This window comes from Pangasianodon hypophthalmus, chromosome 27, assembly GCF_027358585.1.
Source record: "Pangasianodon hypophthalmus isolate fPanHyp1 chromosome 27, fPanHyp1.pri, whole genome shotgun sequence".
NCBI classification, from domain to species: Eukaryota; Metazoa; Chordata; class Actinopteri; order Siluriformes; family Pangasiidae; genus Pangasianodon; species Pangasianodon hypophthalmus.
Genome location: NC_069736.1, coordinates 2,804,438 through 2,830,622, shown reverse-complemented (window position 1 = coordinate 2,830,622; position 26,185 = coordinate 2,804,438). Strand labels below are relative to the sequence as shown.

At 40.3% G+C, this 26,185-nt stretch overlaps 1 protein-coding gene across 2 annotated transcripts in view; it reads left to right on the top strand.

Annotated features, from left to right (window-relative positions):
- The window catches only part of pappaa (pregnancy-associated plasma protein A, pappalysin 1a), an 89,828-nt gene that overhangs the window by 34,447 nt on the left and 29,196 nt on the right, over window positions 1-26,185 (top strand). For both annotated transcript variants that reach the window (XM_026921941.3, XM_026921940.3), the window contains exons 9-15: window positions 1,569-1,697; window positions 1,810-1,901; window positions 6,539-6,735; window positions 17,465-17,572; window positions 17,923-18,070; window positions 18,295-18,508; window positions 22,695-22,860. In XM_026921941.3, the coding sequence (XP_026777742.1) occupies window positions 1,569-1,697; window positions 1,810-1,901; window positions 6,539-6,735; window positions 17,465-17,572; window positions 17,923-18,070; window positions 18,295-18,508; window positions 22,695-22,860 (1,054 nt within the window). The remainder of the gene's footprint in view (window positions 1-1,568; window positions 1,698-1,809; window positions 1,902-6,538; window positions 6,736-17,464; window positions 17,573-17,922; window positions 18,071-18,294; window positions 18,509-22,694; window positions 22,861-26,185) is intronic.

Here is a 26,185-nt window from a genome sequence, read left to right as displayed (position 1 = left end):
CTGATTTGAATTTCTCTGTCCATTCATCTTCAAACTTTCTGTTTTCATCATCAAATTTTTGAATAAGCCATGTCGTCACTTCAATAATCAGACCAAAGAGACTAAATGAAATAAAATTTATGAAAGTCTGTGAATACAACTGAGCTATCTTAATTAAAATAATTAACATAATTTACATAAATGCATGTGATGAAAGTTTAGAAAACTGGGGTTGATGAACTATGGCCAGTTTTTCAACCATTGATTGGTTCTGCTACATTATTTATTTAGCACTCTGTTTGATCCACTGAAATACTTTGCTGGGTCTGCATCCAGAGCGGCCTGCCAGTTGACAACCCCTGGCATAGCAAATTTAATCAATGTGCTAGTTCTTAGCCTTTGGCAGCTAAAATCTTTTTTTCCTAAACGACTTGTTCAAATAGGCAATAGAGACTGTCAGTTATTTTATTGCTTAATAAAGTGCTTTATTATTCACATTATTCATTCAAATAGTCACATTTTGCTGTAAAAATGTTCCAGATGTGTTATCTTTTACATAATGTTTTGTATTTTGTATTAATATGCATAACTGAAAAGTAAATGTAAATGAAACTAAATCAGAGGATTTTTATAGATCACTTGACATTATGATGAACAGTATACAAAACCAAAGGCCATACAAAGGCCAAAAGTATTTGCTATACCTATTAGTTATGCCTAAAAAATCTGGCAACTCTGTGTAGGTATCTTAAGCTATAATAAAGTACACGTCTAGACATCTAGACATCAGCGCAAGGCATTGATAGCACTAGAATAGATACTCAGGCTTGTACTAGACTTAATGTACTGATAACGTCTTCCCAAATGTAGAGGAGTAATAAACTCGTTGGCCGGGTGAACTCCAATTCCCTTGGATATCGGCTGAGCTCGGGCGCTGAAGAAGGTAACTGAGTCCAAAGGAGGATGTCATTGCCTCATTTCGGTCTTTCAGTCATTTAAGTCTACAGAGCCCGAGATCTGTTTTAAGTGCAGATCTTGGATCGATTCCATTCACTCCCTCCACAGCTTGCATTTCGTATCAGCAAGCATAACTGAATGCAGATGAGCTCCGAGAGGCCCGAAGTCGAAATCCATATGCATGCTAATTGTAATGCCTGGTTGGAACCCTCGAGTGATGGCTTGCGAAAGTGGAATCAAATTATGATGGTTTACAACAAAGCTAACCTAGGATTAGAGAATTACAGGCTCGTTTACTTCGGGCCCGTAATGGGATTTTGGGGTCATGAATTTTTAAGGAGGTTAAGAAGACACTTGAGCCAACCAGAAACGCAGCCAAGAAATAAAAGTTTGTGTTGAAAAATCTTCATTAAGAGAGCATGAGGCATGAGAAACATTAGTAGTGGTACGGTCTGAATAAACATCTGTCTTTTTTTTTGCTACTACGTCCTAATAATACATCCTTTGGGTCATGAAAGTTACCAGTGCTTTGGGGTTGCTTTGGAGTGAGCACTCTTGACTCTTTTTTTAGTGTGGATTCAACTTATCTCCAGCTCTATTTTTTAATGTAATTTTATTTTTTTGGTGTTTAGGGACATGGTGCATGGCGTGATGTACACCTACCAGGTTCAGACGATCTCTAGGTGGAGAGATAGCGAACCGTCTCCTCCTCTATTCCACCGTCTTGGAGTGCCATACTGCGGAGATGGGCTCATCCAGAGGTGTGTTTATGCGATACATCTTCAATTTCATCATTATCATCAGGCAGGGGTCCATCTAAACCTTAATGATGATCACATGCATGCTGCTTTCCTATTCTCTTTTGGCCCCCAGGTCCCAAGGAGAGCAGTGCGATGATAAGAACACCATAAATGGGGATGGCTGCTCAAGTCAATGTAGGAAAGAGCCGTTCTTCAACTGCGTAGGTGAGTGCACAAAGCAACGGAAACCTGTCTTAAATCCCAGTAGTTCACCCTACGAGTTCAGGAAGGTGAGAGCTAAAAAAAAAGTTCTTTCTCCAGGACGCATGAACTGCTGTTTATGCAACCTCACAGAGCAGATCAACATGCATAGAGGACAGCACTAACTTCTATATCCATGAGCTAATTGACAAACCACAATTGGCTATCATCGCTCTGATCAGTAAGAAAGAAGAATTGCTGTGGCGTCACTGCATTCAGTGAGGCAACGTTTAGATACTTGAGCTACTCGTGACTAAACATGCTTTGAGGAGACTGTTATGGTCCTATCTGAGATACATGAGCTAACAGACACTGATAGTACATCTAGAATCTATGCAACAAATAACATGGATAACATGACTAAATACCAGTCAGGAAGACACAGACTGACACAGACACCTACAAATATTTCATACAGATGTGGGTTGTTCTTGTAAAATTAACAAAATAACAACTAGCCCTAAGAGAATGCTGGAGAACACTGAGAAGCAAACTATGTTATTCAGGAATCTGAAAATCACTGGAGCACATTATTGGACAGTCTTATTCTAGTTGGTTGTGTTGTAGTATAGCCTGACTGCAGCCTTTAGCATACATTCACACTAGCAAGCAGCAAAGTGAAAGATGACTGTTCATTTTCTATATATATGCACAACATGAATCTGCAACTTCAGCAACAGCAGCAAGCAACAGCATGACAAGTGAAATTAAAATTTTCTCAATTCTATTCAAATTAAGTTAACAACATTTAAAAAAACTTTTGGCTTGAATGATTTTTGGACTAATCCTAATGTTTTTCAAGTTCCCCACTCACAACTTTGGTACCTATCTGTAGTTAGTTCCCATTTACTGTTTGAAAAAAAGTATGTGTGCTTTTATCTGATCCTGTCATATATGACCTCTCATTAACTGTATATGGAGACATTACGAAGATAAATAAAGCTTGGAAGGAAGTAACAGAGACCACTGAGTGTATAGCTAGTGCAGTTAGCATGCGTACGAAGCCTAGCATGTAATTTTCAGACAGATTTTAGCACATTATTTAATTTCTGTTAATCTAGTTATCTTTATAAGCTACTGTATACAGCTACTACTGTTTAAAAAAAATGCTGGACAGGCCACACCCACTAGCATCAAAAGTAGCAGTCTCTACACAGCCCCCAAAAAAAACCAAATTACAAGCGACACAAGTGATTTGTCATTTGCTAGTGTGAACATAGTGTTATACCTTGGAACCCGATCGTAATCATGCGTAATGTAAAATGATTAAATAATCTGCTTTGCAAATATGCCTTTAGACTTGTCCATGTCCCTATGCACATTTTTGTTACTTTCCTCCAAGAATTTTCAAGCAATGCGACATCCCCATCATGTCTGGAAGACATTTTATTCAAAAGAGCAGGCCAACAAATTCAGAACGGATGCTTTGGCACCTTGTCTGCTTCTTTGCTTTATGCATAAAAGAGGCTTTTCCGCTCCTCTTTGGTTTTGGCCCGAGGAAACTTGTGTCATATTGAGTCTGCAGCTCCACACATATGGAAGTCATGTGCAGCGTGCTTGTGAACATGAAATTAACATGTTTTGTCAAAGCGGCACATGTGAACAGTCACGTACACGTGATCATAGGCATCGGCAGATTTTGAGGTGTTTGCCTCAGGGATTCTGATTCCTATAAGGCCGCTATAAGGCGGTCCTGACCTTCTGTCACCAGCCAGATGTCACCTTTATTTAGATCTTGTGGAGTTCTCTTGATCTGTTCTCATACAGCTATCATGGTACCTGTTATTTTCCTCTGTCTGCATACTTTTAGTGGAAGAACTCACATCTGTGTGGCGGCTTGAATTGTTTGTAGATTTCACATGGAAACTGGATAGATCATCTGCCCGTCTGTTTGTCTGTCTGTGTCTTCCTGAATCTGTGTCTGCCTGACTGGACTTTAGTTGCAATATTTTAAGTTAAAATTGAAGATCTACTTGAAAGTTTGATCAAATGACAACACTGCTAGTGTTTTTCACTTCTTATGGTTTCTAACTGTTTAGCCTAAAACATTGTTTTAATTAATTAACAGCATTATATAAGCAAGCTTAGCTATCATTATTATGTTGAGATCATTCATACAGACATCACTAGCCTGTAGTTTAACATGAAAGACTGGTTTAATTATGTAATATAATACTTTACCAGGACTAGCTGAACTAGCTTGCACTATGAATTCACAACTAACTAGTTAAACTCGACATGAGACAATGCTAGCTATCCTTCAGTAGACTACTGTATTTTATAATCAAAACGTCTAGCCATGTCTGCTAACAAGTGGATTATAGGTAAAACAAAATCCATATAATAGTTTGCATTAGCATTAGCTAAACTAGCTAGCTTAACCCCAAGAGACTTGTGTCATCTGACTGCAACACTAGTATCCAGTATAAATAAACAACTAGGTAGCTTAGCTGACATTAATATTACCTCAGCACTAGAGTTCAGACATTATATAAGCTTTCAATTCCTAAACAAACTACCGTAAATGAAACCTCTAGCAGTGTCTGTTAACAAACTAATTTTACAATAAATCATTTTATTGTAATTAAAACCAAAGACATAGACTCCTTTTGAGAGCAATTATACCCAGACAACTTACTAGTTAGCACAGATAACATTAACATTGCTTCTTTAAAAGTATCAGATTCTTAGGCAAACTACAGTAAATAAATCCTCTAGCCATGTCTAGCCTCGTGTTTAGTATAAAACACAATATAATAGTTTTCCAGAATTTGTTAAACTAGCCTAGCTTAGCTAACATTAGCATTACCTCAGCTGTAGCTAGCACAAGTATCAAACTAGCTATACTTTACTGTATTTTGTAATGAAGCCTGTTGAAAGGCATTTATTGTGAAATTAAAACCAATGGCCATGTTTGCTAGCAAGCTAGCTAACACAAAGCTAAACTTGCACCAGATTAGCACTGACACTAAAAGAAGGTGAATCATGTAGCTAGCAAAGCATATTGCACTTCTGACACCATGTGTGTTTTCTTCCTAACTGCAGTAAGCTGAGTGTGTCTGAGTGTGCGTGTGCCCCCTTCGGCAGCCCCACGTTTCAACATCGGCAGAGCTAGGCTGAGGGGAGCATTGGAATTTGCGTAGAGGCCAACTTGGCACGGCATTTCTCTGTCCCCCTCACTGGAACCCCTGACTTTGGGAACCGGGAAAGGGGGGTTTGGGAGAAAGAAAGAGAGGGATAGAAAGAGTGGGACGAAGAAGGAGGGAGTGTGAGATGAGAAGGATGCAGCGCAGGGAGGACCCAGTGGAGAAAGATTGATTGAGAGGGAGAGGATGGAGAGAATATGGACATGAGTGGTGGAGAAACTGGAACAGGAGGAACAGAGGAATAAGAAACAGTAGAGCAAGAGATAGATAAGGAAGCAGAAAGACGACTGAGAATGAAAGAGACTCCAGTGTCTGGAAAAGACATCTTGCTCTTCCCTTTCTCTCTCTCTTTCTCTCACTCTATCTGTCTGTACATCTTGCCCTGTCCCCCCTACCTCCTAAAAAGATAAATAAATACGATAGACCCCTAATCTGACAAATTCATCATATCCCATTACTCTCGCGAATCTTTTCTTCTCCACATTGGCTGCCACAGCAGGACGCTCCTTTCTTCGCAAAATTCATCTAATTTTTTGTCGTCCAAAACCAATCCGCTCTGACCTGGCAGCGAGGACACGTATGTTTGCTCTCCTCTTCCTTCCATTCTCCTGGAGAGAGAAGAGGAAAGGAAAAAAAGAACGGGATGACACCAGAAAAGCTTTGTTTTTCTTTAAAAGCACCTACTGATAATCTTTGGCAGAGACTCTTCCTTGCCGCTTTTTTCTCCCGTGTCACTGGGTTCAGACTCATGTTACGGACTTTCCTCCTGCTAGAGTGTGGAGAATGAAAACTTAGTTAGCAGTCGCAAAGATCTCTGAAAAAAGTCACTGCTTTTTTTATATAGCTGTATATATAGCTGTGCTTTACTTGCTATATTATAGACCTAGCAGATGACTAGCCTTTGGATAAGATTTTAAATCCTGTCTAGTTTAGACATCAGCAAAATCGCAATATGTTGGTCGCTAATAGCATTCCTGAATTTTTCATTCAAGTTTACAACTAGCTGCCATATGGTTTGTCTTATTAGCGCCTAGCTAATGCAATTGCAGCCTTCACATTTGTGATCTTTAAGTGTAAACTCCTCTGTCCTGAAGACTTTCTGTGTTGAAAAAACTTACTGACTGTTACTAAGCACTGACACTGGAGACTCCTTCTTTAAATGTTAATTAAATGTCTCCTTACAGGAATCTTCACCATCAATGATTTTCTTTGTTTAATGACAACACATTTTTTTAATTCTTATATTATTAGGCTTAGAGAGTATGTAGAGGGTCCGACATACAAATCTCTATGAATGAGCTCTTGTTATACAAAGAGCTGCTGAAAGTTAAACAACATACATGGAAATTTAACCCACATTTTCTGTCCTACTTTACACCATTGTGGCTCTTTTGTGTCATTTTGACACAGTAAATGGTAACACACCGTCTTTACATGTCATTCTGTCTCTCACAGACGAACCCAGCATATGCTACTACTATGACGGCGATGGTGTTTGTGAGGACTTTGAACGGGAGACAAGTGTAAGGGACTGTGGTTTGTATACGCCAAGTGGTTTCCTGGATCAGTGGGCCACTACGGTGGAGACGTCCCATGAGGAAAGGCCCTACTGCCAAGCCGAGGTGGCATCGGGATACCCTGCAATCACCAAGGTAGAACCTGTGACCTGCATGTCAGAGTAACACAAAAAAGATTATGTACTATCAATCCCTAAATTCTTTAATTTTTTGCTGAGAGTTGCAAGGTGTACATAAAACAGAAGTTTACATTTTGTGGTGCAAAGTGCTGCTGGGTGATTATCATTGTTTTTCTTTGCATTTGTTTTGGGTTTTTTGCTCTTCTTTTAGGTGGACTTGCTCAATCTATTTAAACCCCATAGAATTGAATAACTTTAACATAAACCCTTTTCTTGCTGTTAAAGGTGATCTCTGCATACATGGCATACACAGTCCTTTGTCACTGTGTGCAGACAGACATTGGCATGGCTGTGACAGACAATCTTTTAGAGAAACCCATGCTTAGCATGAAGATGCATTCTCCTTTCCTGCTTGTAAGACTGAGGATAACATATCCAGAGTCCAGAAGACCCTAAACCTGTCTTTCAAAATTACACACCAACCTCTGTGTCAAGCGGCCCTTGTGCACAATGACCTGGCCCTGTTACAGCCAAGGTCAGGCTGGGTCACTTTAGCTGGAGAAGATCAAAGTCACGCAGAAAGGAGATGGATGAGGCCAGCCAAATGATACAGTGCATATGGAGGATGTCAGCCCCGTAAGCACTCGACGGATGAATTGAGAGAATTTGGCATTTAGAGTGCTTCTGAAAAACCCCACTCATGCTTCTGTTCTTTCTTTTTTCACCAGCTGTTACATGCAAGGTCTTCTGTCCTTTGTGGTTTATGGTACGGTGAATATTCAGTGCAGATAATACTATCTCAAATTCTTCCTTTAAACCAAGCATGTTTGTCAGGTCATAGTACTCTTGGGATTTCTCTCTTTTCTTGCATCTTGCAGACTTAATCACATTAATTTTTTACAATGAAAACGTCATCAGTCAAATGAAACCCAACCCAGACAGTTGTGGTTGAAGACAAATGGATATCTTGAATCATCCCTGCAAAGTTCTGTATCTACTTCTGAGTGCCTTGTACATGATCTAGTCATGCTCTAGCTTTGGAATGGCATATCTTTTTATCATATCTCATCATCATCCCATCCAGTCATCAAACAGACAGTGCGTGAGGTCTATCTCTTTAGAAGTAGCTGTAAACAGTAAACACATCCCTGCCTTGCCTTGCTTCATCCGGGCCTGTTGATGATCAAGGTGCCTGCACCATCTCCTCTACACTGAGACGCATGCTTGTCATTGTTTTGTTGTTATTGTGGTCTTCCTTCATTTGTTGCGTCCCTACAATCAGAAGATTCTCTGCAGGCTCTGCTGCTTCAAAGGTCGTGTTGGGCCAGCTCCCCCCACGGGGAATGAAGTTAGTTGATAGGGATCAGTCCGGATGCTTGAAAGGAACCCATGGAAGATGGAGTGAGGCGGGAAGGGACTGTGCCTCTGTCGAAGATGCCAACAGGCCTGCAGCCATGACTGCTATTCACCATGAAGAACACACAGCCTTTTAGGTCAAACGAGCAGATTTTCTTCGTTGTGAGAGCCATATGTGAGAACACCCATCCACCCACCCACCCACTAGTTAAAACCCCCACTATCAGACTGTGTGCATATCTCATACGTAGAAAGAACAGGATGTCTTTGCTGCTCTGTATTTTCTATCTGTGTGGGCCGGGAAGAAATGTTCTTGGCCTGGCTCATCTACAGCAACCCAACAGCACTTTACCGACTTTTACACGCTCGTTGTTTTGACCTGCACCTCAAAGTGAAATTGATCCTCAACTTATCCCAATTTCGACTTTGCAGTATGTCAGCAATGGTGGAGTGCATCTGGGCTGGAGCATGGTCAAGAAAACAGCATGCGGCAGCATGTTCGTGCAGAACGCTTCCAGAAAAATCTGCACGGCCGCTGCTTGTGAGCTGGAGAAGCCTGCTTGGCTGGTTCAATTCCCAGGCCATGCGGTGAGCGAGTCGTGTACTTGGGTATAAAAATATACAGACAGCCACCATGCAGAACAGCAGGACTGCTGGAGCTTCGGCCAAATCCAGCATTGTCCAGCGCCAAGGCTGATATCCCGTCTGCTGGTTAATGTATCTGCCCCTGTTTTTTCATGCCTGATTTCAGCAGTTTTACAGGATCATGATGAAATTGGGCTCCTTTTTTGTTCAAGTCATTCCAGATTTTCTTCACCTGTTTAAGAAGTGAAAGATCTTTAGAAAGTCTTGTATTCTGTGGATGTGAGAGAAAGTGAAAGCGTAATACAGATTGTTCAGTAACCATTTTACAGATTGTTCAGTAACCTGCTCAGGGTTGCGGTGGATCCAGGACCTAGCCAGGTAATTCTGGGTGCAAGGCAGGAATATACTGTGGATGGATGTCCATGGCAGAGCATCTCATACACTCATTTGCATCTAAGTGCAATTTACAATAGCCAGGTCACCTAGTGGGATGTTTGGGGAGGTGAAAGCAAACCAGAGAACTCTGTGGAAACCCACATGGATAAAGGGAGAACTTTGCAGAGTACCAGGGCTCAGAATCAAACCTTGGATTCTGGATCTGTGATGAGGTATGTGGCACAGGGTGTAGCATTGCTTGCTGAGAGCTCCAGGGTCCCCATTTCCTGAGCCTGAGCTTCAGTTTCTGTATGTGTGGCATTTCACATGATTTCCCCATGTTGCTCCAGGATCCACCATGACCCTGACCAGGAGGTGACCAAATGGGGAATTTCTGGGAAAACAGATGTATCTATCCTGATTTCAGAGTCCCCATTAGTTTGATTTATTTTTCTTTTTGCATAAGCAGGACCAGTGAGTTATGAATGAAATATCAAAGACAATATTTCTTAGATATTGTTTACATCTGTTCAAATTTCAACCAGGATCTTGAATTAGGCCTGATGATTGAGGTTAAGATGACAGTGGGTGATGTTAAGGTGTAGCAGGGTCATTTGAAATAGGTTTTTGGCCTTTTTTTTGCAAAATAAATCACTCTGAGCAAGCCTTCATTACAGACATCAAGGGAAATATATTTTACATTACTGATTATTATTATATTGAGAGAAGCCCTGACTTCTGACAAAAAAAAAAAATATTTTTTTAACATTCTAAATTATAAGTCATTACAAACCATATCCTGGGAAAGCTATATGATATTATGATATTTTTTTACCCATGACTGATTGCTTGTAATCAATTACCAGGTTTTTCAGCAGCTAAGATCACATTAGAGGGCATTAATGATATTTTTACATCACACCGCTCATGTAATTACGTACTAAAATTAACAGTGACACAAAATAATCAAAATGATTTATCACTTTTTCTCTCTTCTTATGCTCACCAGTGCATGCAGTGTGAGGTTAATTAAGGTAGCCCCACATCCCAAACATGGCCGAGCTGCAATAGGACACATAGTCCTTCCTAAGCAATATGTCTTCAGTGCTTGAACAGAACATCCTGTTCAGAGAGCTGTACCACAGGGATGCTGCTTTTAGCTGAGGTTGGCCTGGAGGGGATTTTGACAGCGTCTCGTTCTGCGCTCAGGTTAACAACAAGCATGTGTTAGCATAGTAGTTTCAATAGGTTATCTCCCCAGAGTCACTACACCACACTGGGCACTGACGCAAGACTTACTATTCTCAGGAGGCCATGCAGCACAATAACGACAGGCCTGAGAGCACTGCTCTCCATGCAGATACATGCACACACAGCTCGCGCAGAGCTTTTTTGCATGGCCGACTGGCTAAAAGGTCACATTAGTAATAGCTCATTTCATTGCAAAGTCACTTTACGATAATGGTTTTCAGCTATGCTCTCGAGGGCGTGTGAGTGTGTGTGGGATAGCAGTTTTGCCAGCCCTCTGTGTTTCTGGTGGCTTTGGACCGTCTCGTGTTTGTGCGGAAGTTCACTGAAGTGTTTCAAAGGCTGCCTGTGTGATTGCTTTGCTGGAGCTAATAGAGACTGGCTGAGGTATTTTACATGGTCTGGACACTTAAAGACAAAGTGCATGTGTTCAGAGGTAGTTAAAGCAAATTTGAGGAAGTGCTTGTTGTAGTACAGAGGTGCTGAAAATGTATGCTAAATATATATGATACAAGCTATGCAAGTCCATATACACGATATACGAGACATACATATCTCTGGCAGTCTGGGAAAACCTGTCAGATGTTGCTGTGACTCACTTCTGAGTTTTTCTGCGAATAATGTACTATAATATATAATATAGTTTAAGAAAATATAATTATATATATCCAAAAAAATTTTTTTTTAATTTATTCTACTGTCTAACCTTGTTTTGGCGTCTGTTTGAAAAAATCGTATTGGTTAAGAAGTCAGTTTAACAAATGCAGTCAGGATAAAGATGTTGAAAACCTCACTAGTCAGGATAAAGATGTTGAAAACCTCACTAGTTTTCAGAAAGTGATGTGCCATAGGATATATCTGTAATCAAGTCAGTTTGTAATCAGAGATGGGCTCAAAATGTCTATGATGCTCCTGTGCATCAGATCATCATCAAAGCATAGAGGAGCGCTTATACACTCTGTATAAATGACAGGGGACAAAATGTTCAGAATGTTTAAATGACCTAATAAAGACATTAATAAAAAAAAAATTGTCACCAGAACATGAGTGAAATGAGTGAATGAATCAGTGATTATTCCTCACGGATGTTAGTACGAACAGAGATCAGTGGAGTGAAGAGACGATGATGAAGCTCGGGTTTAAATGCCGCGAGTGGTGATGAGTGATGAGGCAGACTGATGTGGACGATGCTGATAATCAAAGTGAGAACTCATTTCCCAGTGTAAATGTTGAAATTTGGTGGGATGATGAATCAGCTAACCAGTTAACCAGGCTAAAATCCAGTGTCCAATCTTATCCGCAAAATGGTCCATGTGCCTACAGGTTTTTTTTTTTTCCAACCAATCGAGACGCACACCTGTTTAATCAGTTAATCTTGACCATCAATCAACTATTAAATGTAGCTAAAGCTTGCTTGGAATGAAAACCTGCAAAAATACTGGAATTTGGTGAATAAATTTGCACAGCTATCTGAGCACTCTGTTTAGAAAATTAAGCAATGATCAGCAATCCTGCTTGTCCCCACTTCCAGAAATGTAGCTCGCAGCAGGTTTCCTTTTCCAGCTGGAGATAACGTCCCACTTCCTTATTCCTCATGCACACCAAAAGCTAAAATCTACATCACAGTAGGAACACTCAGTAACTGAGAAAAGTACAATGGTGACTTTGCCATACCACAAAGGCTTCTCTTGTTTCAATTATCATTAAAAGGAGCATCTGGTTTTCCCATAAGAGCCCAGACTCTAAAACACAACCTCCATTTACACGCTTGGCTGTTAACACATCAGGTTTTGGGGGAGCGTGGCCAGCAGCTCTGGAAGGGCTGAGGGAGAATGTCATTTATGTTAAGTGGAGGTGGTTCGCTTATGGAACGCTCTTGGGAAGCCATCGGCAGACCGCACATTTTGCTTGTGCACCCACAGTGGCATGTGAGGCAGTCGTGGCTTTGGCTTGTCAGATGAGGAGAAGCCACGAGTTATGGCAAAGTTAGCCCATTTTAGACACCAGTCTCATTTTCTTTTTCGCCAACTCAGACTTGCCAACCTTTACACGCTTTGTGTATGGGCTCTAGTATTTTAACACTGGTGAATGCAGATACGAGTTATCACTCAAAAACGTCAGCCAAAAGATCAGCCTTCTTTTTTCCCAATGAAAACAGCAGATAAATATATGTCGAATGATTGACAGTTGTAGGTGTTCTGAACTCTCGATATTAACTGACACCCCTGAAAGCCCCACCCCTATCCCCGATCTCACATTAGTAATCTCTCATCTCGAGTTTCATGCTTGAAAGATGCACCCTCACTTCCAAGGTTAATGGAGAATGTTTTGAGTTCATTAATATGAATTAAAATCTATCAAATATATAGTTAGTTATTATATTTATTATGGATACCACTAAATATTTTCAGCCAAAAAATAGTAAAAAATTGGTTAAAATTATTTCAAAAAACAAACAAAAAAATCAAAATGATCTTAATTATTGTGCGTAACATATTTTCCTAGAACAGAATGTTTTTTTTTTATGTAAGAACAATATACAAAACCATGAACATTTCTATAATTTACAATAACTAGATAAATAGATGATTTATTAATGGTAAGATCTCTATTGTTCTTAAGTATATAATCAGTTCACTGTAACTCAATAAAATAAAACTGTCTAGCAGTCTGTAGTAGGAACAGTTTATGGAAGAATGGGAAGATAACATAACAAAAATCAAAAATGATCAATTGATGTTGTATATGTTCTGCAGTGTGGACCTCACTAAAATTTTGATCCTGGTAATGGCCCTGTTTGGCCTTCATATTTTGTTGTTTTATTACCTGTTTTAACATAACGGATAAGTCTACAAGTTCTTCTGGCTGAAAAATGCTAACGGTACCGGGGCTGCAGGATCAGGGTTGAAAACCGCTTGTCTAGTGGGTAAAAATGTTCAGAGGAACCCCTCCTAGTGAAGCTGCACCTGCATGAATTTTGGGTTACATTCTGCATAATGTTGTTTCCAGCTAGTCTTTCGAGTTTTTAGCGGTTAACCGAGAGATATGAGGGAAGCAAGGGGATTTGTGTCTGGATGTTTGGCTCTGAGGTTTTGAAAGAGCATTACCTCACATGGAAGGCTCTAAGCAGGGTTTCTTGTGTCGTGATGGTAAAGCAAACCTCACACAGGTCTCCCTGCAAATGTCTCACAGATGTTGCGCTAGCTGGCAAGCACCTTTCCTGTTTGTCCCAAGAAAAAAAAAATCACAGTTTATCCAGCACATTCAGAGAAAAATAAACGGATTTGTATAGACAAACCAAGAATGTGCACTCCCTGGGAGATGACTATTTGTGCAGTTAAAGGGAAAAAAAAAAACTTCACAGGAGAAGCAGAACCCTGAAGAACCCCGGGTGAGCTCGTATTTTGAGAGCATTAGGCAGGTAGCCACGTTTCAAAAGGCTTATGAGATCGTTTATTATTTCCTAAATTGAAATGCCATAGATCATAGGAAAATAAACATGGGCCGCACGCAGGACATTTGTTTTAAAGATGGAGTTGAGGTGGAAATGAGGTGGCCAACCCCAATACCCTTGGTACCTGCTCGTGATTTGTTTAGGTTGTAAACAGAAAGCAAGTGCTTTTTTCGCTTTAATCCATGGCCTGCTTTGCTGCCAGCTCTTGCAGCTGTTCCTGAATTAGCAGTTTAGAGCAGAAAATCAGGCACAAGATTCCTCTTGAGGTTCTCGAGCTGTGCGCTCTCAGTGACTGACCTAGCTCAAACCCCCAACTGCTGTGCTTCTCTAGAAGATCTATACCAATTCTTATTTAAAGATTAAGTGATCTGTTATCCATTTGGCACATTGCACCTTTTTGCTGGCTCATTTTTTTTCCTGAGTAGTTTTTCTGAGGATATGGTCAAACTCCAAAAACCCAGTAGCTATTCTTTACTAGGTTTAATTAGTTGATTCTGTTGGGAATGGGGACTTTGTGCCAAAGACTGGGAAAGAAGGAGATTCAGATTACAGACCTGCCAACCTTTATGCATTTTGCATGTGATCTCCTCGTTTTAACATCAACTCTCTGATGTTAATTGACACCCCTGGAATCCCCGCCCACCCCTTCTCCCCAATTTCACAATAGTAATCTCGCTTTCTGTCAAGGTAAATGAAGAATGTTTTGAGTTCAATAATATGGAATAAATATATATGAATGTATGTTTGACTTAGATATTATTAGGGACATCACTGAAAACTTTTGGTCATAAATGAACAAAAATGGCACTTTTTCAGCTGAAATAGAGAAAAAAAAGGAAGGATAACAAAAAGTCAGCAAAACAGTAGTGCTGCATTAAAGAATGTTTGATGGTAATTTATAATGTTTACAAATTTTTTTTAACATTTTTATTCAGAAATTATTAAATATAAATAAAAATATTTATATTTTACACTGAATTCCTGAAGGAGGAAAAAAATTAAGAAAAATCTGTCATACGATTAACATTTTTCAAAAGATTAATTTTAGATTAGATCATTTGCTGCTTCCAGTCATTATTAAAAAATTTCCTAACCACAATATTCAGAGTATCTCAGTAAAGCATATTGTGACATAACTTATCCTAATATCAATATTATATAGTCATATTGCCAAACCTTAGTTAGCAGGTCTGACATTCAGACAGATGAGGAAAATGCTATTGGAGGTCAGCTCTCAAGGTCTTCGGTCTCTTTTATCTTGATTTACTAACAAAATCTTGAGTCTGAAGACAAGGATAACCTGTGTGTGCTGGTCTGTATTGTACGGGTGATAAAGGGGAGTGTATGAGAAACCCCTCCTTCCTAAAACTTCACAGCTGGTCTGAATTGCATCTTGGAAGCAATCGTCAAGCCATTCCAGGCGGACTTTGTTTTCAGGAGTGAACGCTGGAGGATATTTGCTTATAATTAACTTCAAAACATCCAGTCGCGCCGAGATCCATGTGGTCCATGGTGGATGCACACCATACTTGAGCGATGTTCTTCCAAGGTTTGGGTTTGTTGACCAATCCGATGAAGAGAAACATTGCTGTAGGATGTGGGACATGGAGTAAAAAATCTGGTTTCATTATGTGAGGCAAAGCCTACTGAGCTGTCTTCAACTTTTTAGTAACTTCTGTCAAGTTTTCTGTGTCAGTGGTCATTTTTGCATATTTGCAGAATGAATTTGTGCCCGTGCAGTATTACGGGAATTCATCTCGTGCCTCCGTGTTCTAATCAAGCGATGTAACTTGATTGCTCTTGGCAGGTCTCGGTAGCCGTTTCTCACCAAAACGAACAAGCCTTAACAAGCTCGCAACATTTAGTGTGCTGTTTCTTCCACCCTCTTTTTTTTTCTACTTTACTACCGCCCATTGCATTCTTGCAACTTGTGGTTTCTGATGATTTATTGTACATCATTTGTTTTATTGGTTTATTTTCCCCCGTGTGTTGCTTGTGTTAGACCTTGCTTTGGCTGCTGTGTTGTGGTTTAGTAGTGATGTCACAGGGCTGGAATGCTGTCTATGGGGAGACTTCCTCTCCCTGCTTCTGGGCAGGCTTCCTCCCAGACCTGGTGGGTGGGGGTCTGGATTTATTTACTCTCCTTAACAACCAAATCAAAATAATGACAACTCCATTTGGAGGTTCTTGTACAGTAGGAGACGCGGCAATTATATAACAGCAATTTGGGGAGGTGCTGGTGGTGATGGTGGTCATGTGAAGACCTTTAATGAGTTTATACACCCAAGTTGGTTGGGTTTATGCTTGTAGGCTCAGAGGAACACATTGAAGTAGCGCAACCCACTGGTGGTAAAAAAAAGACAGCCTGGGACTGGCTTTCCACCTTGTCTCAACCTTCAGGTCTTTTGAAGCATCTCTTCATATCAGTCACAACAGATCTGTGAGGCAGATAGGACTGGGTTTTATCTGGGATGTTTGTGCTCAGATTACTCCGATAAGTTTAAAGCTCAGATAACTAATATCCAATTTCATTGGTTCAGTGGAAAAGTCAAAACAGTGGAAAAGTGTCCTTGTTGTTTTTTTTCTATGTGTACACTGGGAAAAAAGCTGCTCAGCCACAACTGCCATCCAGCAGACAAGTGGACAAATAACCAAATAAAAAAGAAAACAGATGCTAACATGCAACATACAAATGCAAGAAAAAAGAATAAACATAATAAAAAAGAAAAGTCTGGTGAGAAGCAGCAGCAAAACACACACACAAAGCAAAACACTAAAATTTTGAAGTTTTCATGAGTTCTGTTTATACTTTGTGCAACAACGATCCCACCTTTATCTTTTCCTTTCCGTGTTTTTCAGAATGCAGATTCAGACACCAGCTCAGCTGATTATCTAAACCACAGACACATCTCACCTGTTCACTTTAAACCCCAATCAGCAAAACAGCACTATGATCCTAGCAGGACTGTCTCATATTACTTTGTTTTAATGTGGCTGGCCTTGTCTGCCCTCCAAGCTACAAGGATTCCTGGTTGGCGCTTTAGCATGCAACTTCAAAATAATTTCACGGGAGGAGGAGGAAAATAAAAAAATATGACAGTTCAAGAGAAGTGTGGAAGCAGTTATAGCCTATGAGCCTGCATCTGGTTGATGTGATTCCAATGTCGATGTCAGTCAAAAAAAGGGAGTTAGGTGGAAGGAGAAGAGAAAACATGTGGATTTAGGAATCATGATTTATAGTTTTGGAGCTATGTATTATTAGCACTTATCCTACATTCATACTAGCAGGTGACAATTCACTTGTGTCTTGTAGTTTGCCTCTTTTGCTAGTGTAAGGACTGCTACTGTTGTCCATGGTCTGTCCAGCGTTTTTTAGTTCCAATGAGAAACAGCAGTAGGTATATACAGCTTCTAAAGCTAACTAGTTAAACACAAATTAAATAACACACTAATTAGTGTGAAACTCTGAACTAATTGCAGGTAGGAACTCAAGTTTTGAGCAGGTAAGTGAAGAAATGTCAGACCACTCATGCAGTAGGATCGTTCCCAGGAATCATTTGAGCCAGTTGCTTGGATTTGTCACTTTACTGTGTCATACCTAACTTGCATAGAATTGAGAAAATTCAAATGTCACTTGTGGGAGGAACTAACCATTTGGTGCACTTTTCACAGATTTTGGAATTTTGAAAGCATTATTTTTAATCTGCTGCCATTTTTCCCTCCGCAGACCTGCCAGTCCAAGGTGTATGACTTGTCTCATGGCATTTCCCAGTATGCCTGGTTTCCTTGTCGCGAAGCCCACCGCGTTTCCTGGTATCGCCCATACTGGCTGAAGGTGAATTTGCCATCCTTCACTCACCTTCCCGTTAGTAATGAGTAGCAATGAAGAAATGTGTTCAAGAGAAGAGTTGAATTGTGTTCAATTCCTGATTCTGATTGATCAGAAGGTGTTTATATAGGTGATTTATTCTCTAAAACAGCAGCTCTGACAGTAGCTCATTCTAATACATTATTGTTTCTATAGTAACAACAAATGTACAGTGTACGGTGATGGAATGACTGTTAATAGCTGCTATAAGTGATAACAGTAAAAATTGTGCAAATTTCTGAAGTATAAGTGGAATAATACTATAGGATGCACTGTTATGGGAAAATAATCAACCACTGTAACGTGTCCGTTCACAGGCCTATTTCTCGCACCCAATGGTTGCCACAGCCGTCATTATCCACTTGGCGGCAGATGGGACAACTATTTTTGACTCGGTCCAACATCAGACACAATGCAACATCTCTGTGCAGCTGGTGGACACCAAGGACAAGATCCATAGCTTAGGTGTGTAAAGAATGAAATCATTAACACTGATTGGAAAGTTACAGAAAGTTTCTGAACTTCTGAAATAGTTTTTTTTACGGTTTCAGTTAACTTTCTGAAGGTCCTTACCTTACCAAAACATGGATTCTTTTTGGACCTCGGAATCATATCAATTGTTGTGTATTTATGTATTTATTTGGTAACGATGGTAGATGTCAAATAAACCATCATCCCCATCTCCTCAGGCAACTGGCGCCTGAGCTGCCGCACCAACCCGCTGGTGATCCCCGTGAGTCATGACCTCAGCATGGCTTTCTACCACACCAAGGCTATCCTCCTGATCTTCCGCTGCCCGTTGGTGGCCATCTCTGGTGTTGGTCTACGTTCCTTCCAGTTCTTCGACCCTATCACCATCAGCAGCTGCCAGAGCAATGAGATCTATAACCCCATGGGCCAAAGGTGAGTTCAAGGGTCTCCTAAAGTGTCTGTAAAAAGCCTGAAAAGCTTTCCTCAGTTTTCTCAGATATTTCACCATTCTAAAAAACATGTGCTTAGGGTAAATTGAGGGTGTGTTAATTGTATTCCTCAAATATTAAAAGAGTTTTAATATTTGGCATGAATACTTGAGTTCTAACTCAGGACTGATTCTGGGCTTGTTTGGGGGAGTTATGCCATCATGTAGAAGAATTCCTTTGGAACTGTGGAGTTGCACAATTCCCTTGTGCGTGCAGGTTTGCAAGATAGAAGGCACTAGGTTTCATCCGTTTAAAAAAAACAGCAATCATTTTCCTTTGGTACCCATGTTCAAGTCGTGAAGAACGGCTTTTTTTTGGACGCATGCAATAGCCTCGTGGAGGAACACCTGCAAATCCTCATAAGAAGATTTTTAGCCATGCGATCCAGCACCAGTCCTCGCACAGTTCCAGCACGAGACATTTCACACTTCACTAAAACAACCTAAGACTCTTTCCATCTGCCTTCATTTTTCAGTCTTGAAAACGGGTAAACTGGTAAAAGCGAAAGGCAGTATGTTTATATCAATTAGCCCCAGAGCTGTAAAGGCTAAATCAAGATTGCAAATAAATGTAATTTCATTGCGTTATGGGATGATGCTGGGATGATGCAGTATTTTAAGTGAGACCATTTTTTGTTCAGTTAAAGGAGACATCTCGTTCCATCTTGCTCAGCTTAAGTGGGGGTGAGTACTATACCGCCTCATAAATTTTAGGCCAAAAGTAATTTGCAAATGCTGGAAAGGGTCACTTCTTATATTGACAATGGTGATTTGTGTCAGTCCCTTTTCGGTTTGCTTTATAGAGTGGTTCATTGGCATGATTATAATGCATGCACACACACCGAAACACAAACACAAACACACACACGCACAGAAACACAAACACAAACTCAAATATAATCTATGATCCTGTGCTCTGGGTTTTTTTGGCCTCTGCATCTTTTTTTTTTGCGTCGTACTTGGAGGCAGTCGAGGACTTGCTGCCAACGGCACTGCATTTCCCGTAATCCTTCTACCTCTACAAAACACCAAGTCCCCTGTTCCCAGTGCTGTTAACAACGGGGGTCATTATAATGGCTCGCTTTTGTGTGCTCTATCCCATTTTTCGGCACTCAACGCCTTTCAAACAAAAGCTCTGGCGCTGCCTCACATATTTGGATGCAGTGTAGGAATGTGTTTTGTTCTTTCCTCCGCTGCTCTTTGCTTGGGTGCCGGGCTTCAGAGAAGGTTTTCTGTATGAGAGTAAGTAGACATAATCAGTTTAAATTGCTCAAGATGTTGCAAGTTTAAACACTCAAGATGTCGTTCAGTGCATAAACACTGGTAGTTTTCAAACGAGCTGCCAGTTTGTTGGTTACTAGATCAGCACAATCCCATTTTCACCTTTTGGAACAAGCATTGCAATTTTTGACCAGTGTTTCAGATCGAGAAAATTCTTTGAATCCCCAAAAGAGTGGTCCACTTTTTTTTTTTTTTTTCATAGGTTCATATTTCTTCTGGACAATCATGTTTGTAATTAAATCTCGTCTGCACTGCGGTTAGGAGATTGGATCAGCTGTCAGAAAGAGTTCCGACTTATCCCACTTTGATATCTAGAGTACTCAATTATCGCTGAACAGCTGGAAGAACTTTGACTGACACACCTGCATGTACACGTCTGTTGTTCGGTTCCTGTTCGACCTCCATTATAGTTCAAGCTACAAACTTAACGTAATATGTATCATGATATAGGTGACTATAAAAACATTTCAAACAAGTCAAAATCTTTGCAGGACTCCCAGTGTGAGATTTATTGATGCTGTATATCACTGCTGTTGCAAGGGTAGAGCCAAACATGTAGTCTTCAAAACCATTTGGTGGATTGGAAAAGCTGGGCCGAGTTTTCAGAAAAGATCATTGTTAAATGGTCGAGCGAGCATCAATTTGAATCTCTTTTAACTTTACAAATCTTATGGGAAACTGGGTCCTCTTTGTGTATGTTTAAAAATTGCTAGTAGTAGTTATTAAACCAGTTTATACCACAGTACTACTGAATTCTCTATTCTGATTGGTCAGATTAATCAAATGTTGATTAATTTTCATTGTAATACCTTACTGTTTGTACAGTAACAACTTACACAAGACGGACACTCCACATAAACATAGTAAAAAAGTGTGCCATTGATATGATGAAGTTTTCTTTAAGGAGATGTTTAACATTTCCGCAAAGAGTCTCCATTGTCAATGCTTTGTACCAGTCAGAGATTAAGCTGCAAGTCTTCATCTCTTTAAACTTTGCAGTTTCCAAGTAACCGTGACAAGCTGCATTGTTTTTTCGCATTAACTTTAAGAGAGAGAAAAAAGACCGTCTATTGAAACAATGTTTATAGCTGCTATATACAGTACGTTATATGGGTGATAACAAGAAACAATTTTTTTTCGCAGACATTGCATATGTAACTATAAACGAGTAAAATATAGTAAAATAAAGGTTTTCCACTAGATTTTGGAGCATGGCTGTGTGGATTTGAAGTCAAGTCAAGAGGTTTTTATTGTCATTCCTCTATATAGAGTAGCTTGTATACATTGGAACGAAATGTCGTTTCTCAAGGACCATGGTGCAGCACAGAACAATACAGTCGTATAGTACACAAGACTATATAAAGTGCAAATACACAACAGTGTGAGAAGAGTGTAAGACAATAAAGTACACAGAACAGTATATGCAGAACAACAAAGATTTGTGCCCATTCATCCACAAGAACATTAGTGCGTTCAGGCACTGATGATGAGCGAGGAGGCCTGGTGTACAGTCTGCATTCCAGTTCATTTTAAAGGTGTTCAGTGGGGTTGAGGTCAGGGCTCTGTGCAGGACATTCAAGTTCTTCCACTCCAACCTTGGCAAACCATGTCTTCATGGAGCTCGCTTTGTGCACAGGGGCATTGTCGGGCTGGAACAGGTTTGGGCCTCTTAGTTCCAGTGAAGGAAAATCTTAATAATTCAAAGACAATTATGTGCTTCGAGCTTTGTGGCAAGAGTTTGGGAAAGACCCACATATATGTGTGATGACAGGTGTCTACATAATTTTGGCCAGATAGTGTGTCTGTATATGAAACCGGATTGGTACGCGAAACTATTTTTTGTCAGTTTTTTCTAGTAGCGGCTCTTTGCTTTTGGAAATTATAGTTCAAATGTCCTCACAATTGACCACAATATCACTTGGTCAGCTAAACATTTGCTGCTTCGGCAATCCATTTGGATTTGCTCCTCTGTCCTGTTTTTAGCCTTCGAGTTGTCTAGCTTTGTCCAGTTTTCACTGCAAATGAGAGTTTATGAGCAATTTATGGAGTAGAGGTTTTAAAAAAAAAAAAAGAAAACCCACTCATCACATGCGTCCATCATATTTGGAGATGTTTTTGAATGAGTAGACTTGACATCATGTCACTAACAAATGATTAGTTTGAATTTTATAAGCCTTCCTATTGATTTGTAAAAGAGAACCATATCTGCTGTTTGTTTGTCCTCATTTCAATCCGTTTCACTTTCTCCCATGTTGATCCAATCAGCGCCGAGGCATGTGTTAATGATTAAAACGTTCTTTATTTGTCTGTGTGGGGAAGAAGTGAATGTGAATGTGGTTTGCTTGCTTGTGTGTGTGCGTGACGAATATGTAACACATCCAAGTCTGATGTTTTACTTTTTCAGGTTTGACAAGAATTACAGTTGATTCCTTGACCAAAGCATATCAAGTTAGTGTCCCAAAACCTCTCTCTCGGACACGGGTCCCGGTCGAGCCGCTACGATCAACTCCGCTTCTATTGTGGTGCTCGTGAGGTCTCATTTGTTTAGCTCCAGAGTGGAAAGAGTGGGCCAAGCACATTCTATTTATACTGCAGCTCCCTCCCTGCGGCTTTGTTGCCAAAGTAATGAAGATTAATGTCAGGTTGACCGCGGTGTGTGTGTCTCGCCGGAGTTGAATGTGACATGTAGTATTCCACTGTTAGTCCTCCGGGCCGTCTGGAGGATGACGTAGTGCAGTTTGTGTGCAACAGCCTCTCTCTTTCTCACTCTCTGTCTCTCTCTTTCTCTGTATCTCTTTTCTTTCCCTTATCTCTCTCTCTCTCTCTCTCTTTCTTTCTATCTCCCCCCAGTTGTGTTCATTACTCCTGCGAGGCCATCGACTGCCAGGAGCCGAAGGTCCGCAATGCAGAGCTGCGATGTAGCGGCGGCTTTTTCAACGGCGCCCGATGCACTGTCACATGCAACAGTGGCTACGTGCTGCAGATCCACCGGGACGATGACCTCATCAAGAGCCAGGTACGCACACGGCTGAGAACAGAGAGAAAGAGAGAGAGAGAACATCGTCTCTCCAGTGTGTAAGAAAAGACAGAGCTACTGTATAGTCTGCTTGTCAGTTTCGTCTCCGCCGTCTGGCCCCAAGAAAAGTCTGGATAAAACAACCAGAAAGAGAGAAAAAAGAGTGAGTGAGAGAGAGAGAGCGGATGAATGAGCGTGTGCATTCCAGCTGACCCCCTTTGCCGAGAGCCCCCGCGTTCTCGACAGCCATTAACATTATAGAGCGGCACCTCAACAACTTTTTACGTGCACCGAGGAGCCTCATGTGGAAGTGGTTAGCAGTGGCCTTAAACACTCGGCCCCCCTCCAGCCATGCTCCCTAAGCTCCATACACAAACTAAGCAAAGCCCCAGCACACACACACACACGTTTATATCTAAATATATATATATATATATATATATATATATATATATATATATATATATATATATATATATATATATATATATATATATATATATATATGTGTGTGTGTGTGTGTGTGTGTAAATTTATACTGCAGTAACATGACATTTAGACATTTAGTGTGTTAGGGTCAAACAGTGCGGAAACTCTGTTAAAATGACATACATAAGTTTGAAAGTTAATAAAAAAAAAAAAAAAAAAGCAAGCATCTACCTTTCTGAATGTGATGTAAATTTCGCTAGTAAATTTTAGGTCCACCATGACTGCATCCAACATCTTTGGTATCAAAGCAGCATTTTGGATACTCTCATTTATAATATCAGCTTCCTCATTCTTCTTGAAATCCCTATTAAAATTCTGTCTGCTAATAATTAGGTCCCAGACTGAGAGATGATTTTCTGTTGATTTTGAATAGTACACATATTCTTCATATTCACCTGTGTATTACAAAAACAATAAATACGTTTTCATTTGTTCATGCGGAAAACATGGGGGGTGAAAATCTCTGTATAAAGTACATTGTACAAAACAGAAAAAGAAATTGTACCAGAAGTGGAGCATTATTTTTTATTCAAAATGCTTGACTGATGGCAATGTCATTTTGAAAAGGAAATGCAGTCTGATTAGTCAGAACATCATTTGGGGGTGTGCATCAGAGATGTCACAGGAATGGGCAGTTATGGGCAGGAACAGGAGATTAGATATGAAACTTGCGGGACAAAGAAAATCTATGTACGTTAACATGGGAGCATGTTGTACATGGCAAACTGCCTGATTCTATGTTCAGTCATTGATATTCAGTAAATGATTTTTTTATTTGTTTATATTTCCATAGTTATTACAAAAATAATAATTATGGAAGCAGGTGGGATTAGGCAGAATTTTGTAGGAGCATCTAGGATTGGTACTTTATGTGGGAAGTGCCAGAATAGGTCAAGTGTGTCTGAGGGAGACAATGGGATTGTTGAAATTTTCTGTGGGAGTGAGTAGGATTGGTCAAATTTCCTTTGGGAGCCAGTGGGATTGGTCAAATTTTCTGCAGGGGTGTCTGGGATTGGGCAAACTTTCTGTGGGAAGGCCAGGTTTGATCAAGAGTGTCTGCAAGAGTGGGTGGAATTGGTAAAATTTCCTGAGGGAGTGTGTAGGATTGGTCAAATTTTCTGCAGGAACTGGTGGGATTGGTCAGACTTTCTGTGGGAAGGACCAGGTCTGGTTAAGTGTGTCTATGGGAGCAAGTGGGGTTGGTAAAAATTTCCTGCGGGAGTGTGTGGGATTGGTCAAAGTTTCTGCATGCTGTAGAGCCCTATTCCGAAACTGTATCACTACGTATCTAACTCTGTATCACTAGCTAGCTTTGGATACACATTGTTGACAAAACTACCTCTCCTTTAAATGTGGCGTGTCAAAAACGAAGACCCTAGTCGGACTTGTTCCACAGCTAGCAGTGTGTGCAGTATTAACACAACTGAGCGAACAGCACAGCACACATACATGCAAGAGCAACACTTGTCTACTCTATCATTTTATAAAGACGTTTGTTTTGTTCACCTATGCACCCTTACTGAAACTAATCCAAGTTACATTTTAATGACCCTGAGGAAAAACAGGACGCACCAGGCCCTGTGTTGTGTGTGGCACGTATGTGTGTGCCCGTACAAGATTGCAGCATCAGCACGGAAAGAGTGAAAGATGAGACCGACGTCAAGCTCCATCTCATCATCTTGCTTCATTAGGGAATTGCAGACTCGCTCCACTTGTGTCAGACGGGTTTCCAGGAACTCTTTTAGATCATTGTATCTGCAAAAACATCTGTTCTGTTCTCTCCACTTGTTTGTGTGTGTGTGTCAGTGCATGCGAATATGTGTGTGCGTGAAAGAGAGAGAGCGTGGGTACACCGTTGTTTTTGTTTTCTCCATGTAAACCCTTTTCTCAGATGTTTGATGGATAACCGGTGTGGGAAACATGCTAATTCCACTTTCCCCTGGACATGCAAATGTGCAACTGCGCTGTGGTGGGGAGATTACATCTGCCATCACATGGAGGCCCAGGCCTAGTAAACTGAGCAAATTATCAATTATGCTGAGCTTTTGGCGTCATATGGAGGACTTTCTCAGTATCAGCCACAGTGGACCTGTATAGTTGAATGCAAAAGTTTGTGCACTCTGATACCAACAAGATGTTTTATTATTACAGTTTGCTTTTTTTGGTGGAAGGAAAACTGTATTCCATTTGTCTGTAAGGGCTTTAGGTCTCCTGCTGTTTGTTTTAGATATAAAAAAAAAAATTCTTTCACTCTTTGACTCGCATCTTTGTTCCTATCATCCTTCCGTTTTTTTTATTTCCGTAATTTTATTTGATTTCTTTTAATGTTGGTACCACCATTATCCCTCTCTAGCTCAGAGAAAGGTTAGTATTGTCTGTATGAGGTCTTCCATGGACTATTAACTCAACTGCTCACCAAAAGCTGCTTTAGAGTTTGAGCCTATAGTTGTTGTTGTTGGTGGTGTTGTTGTTGTTGTGTGTGTGTGTGTGTGTGTGTGTGTGTGTTGGGGGGGGCGCCATGGTGATGGCGATCTGGGAAATGCTAGAGCTTGTGGTAGTTTATTTGAAGGTTTATTGATGTATTTCACTGCTGCTAAAAGCAAATCCAATCTTCTGCTGCATCTAAGGAAGTCTAAACGTATATGTGAGAGCGAGAGCGGTGACAGTAGTTCCAGACACATTTATTTAACATTTATGTAAGGAGTCTCCAGTGTCAGTGCTTTGTAACAGTAAGTTTTCCACCAGAAGAAAGTCTTTACACTTTCTAGAATGTGTCATTCCTTGATAAATAAAAAAAAATGGAATTGTTGGCAAATTGCTGTCGTATAAGAGGAAT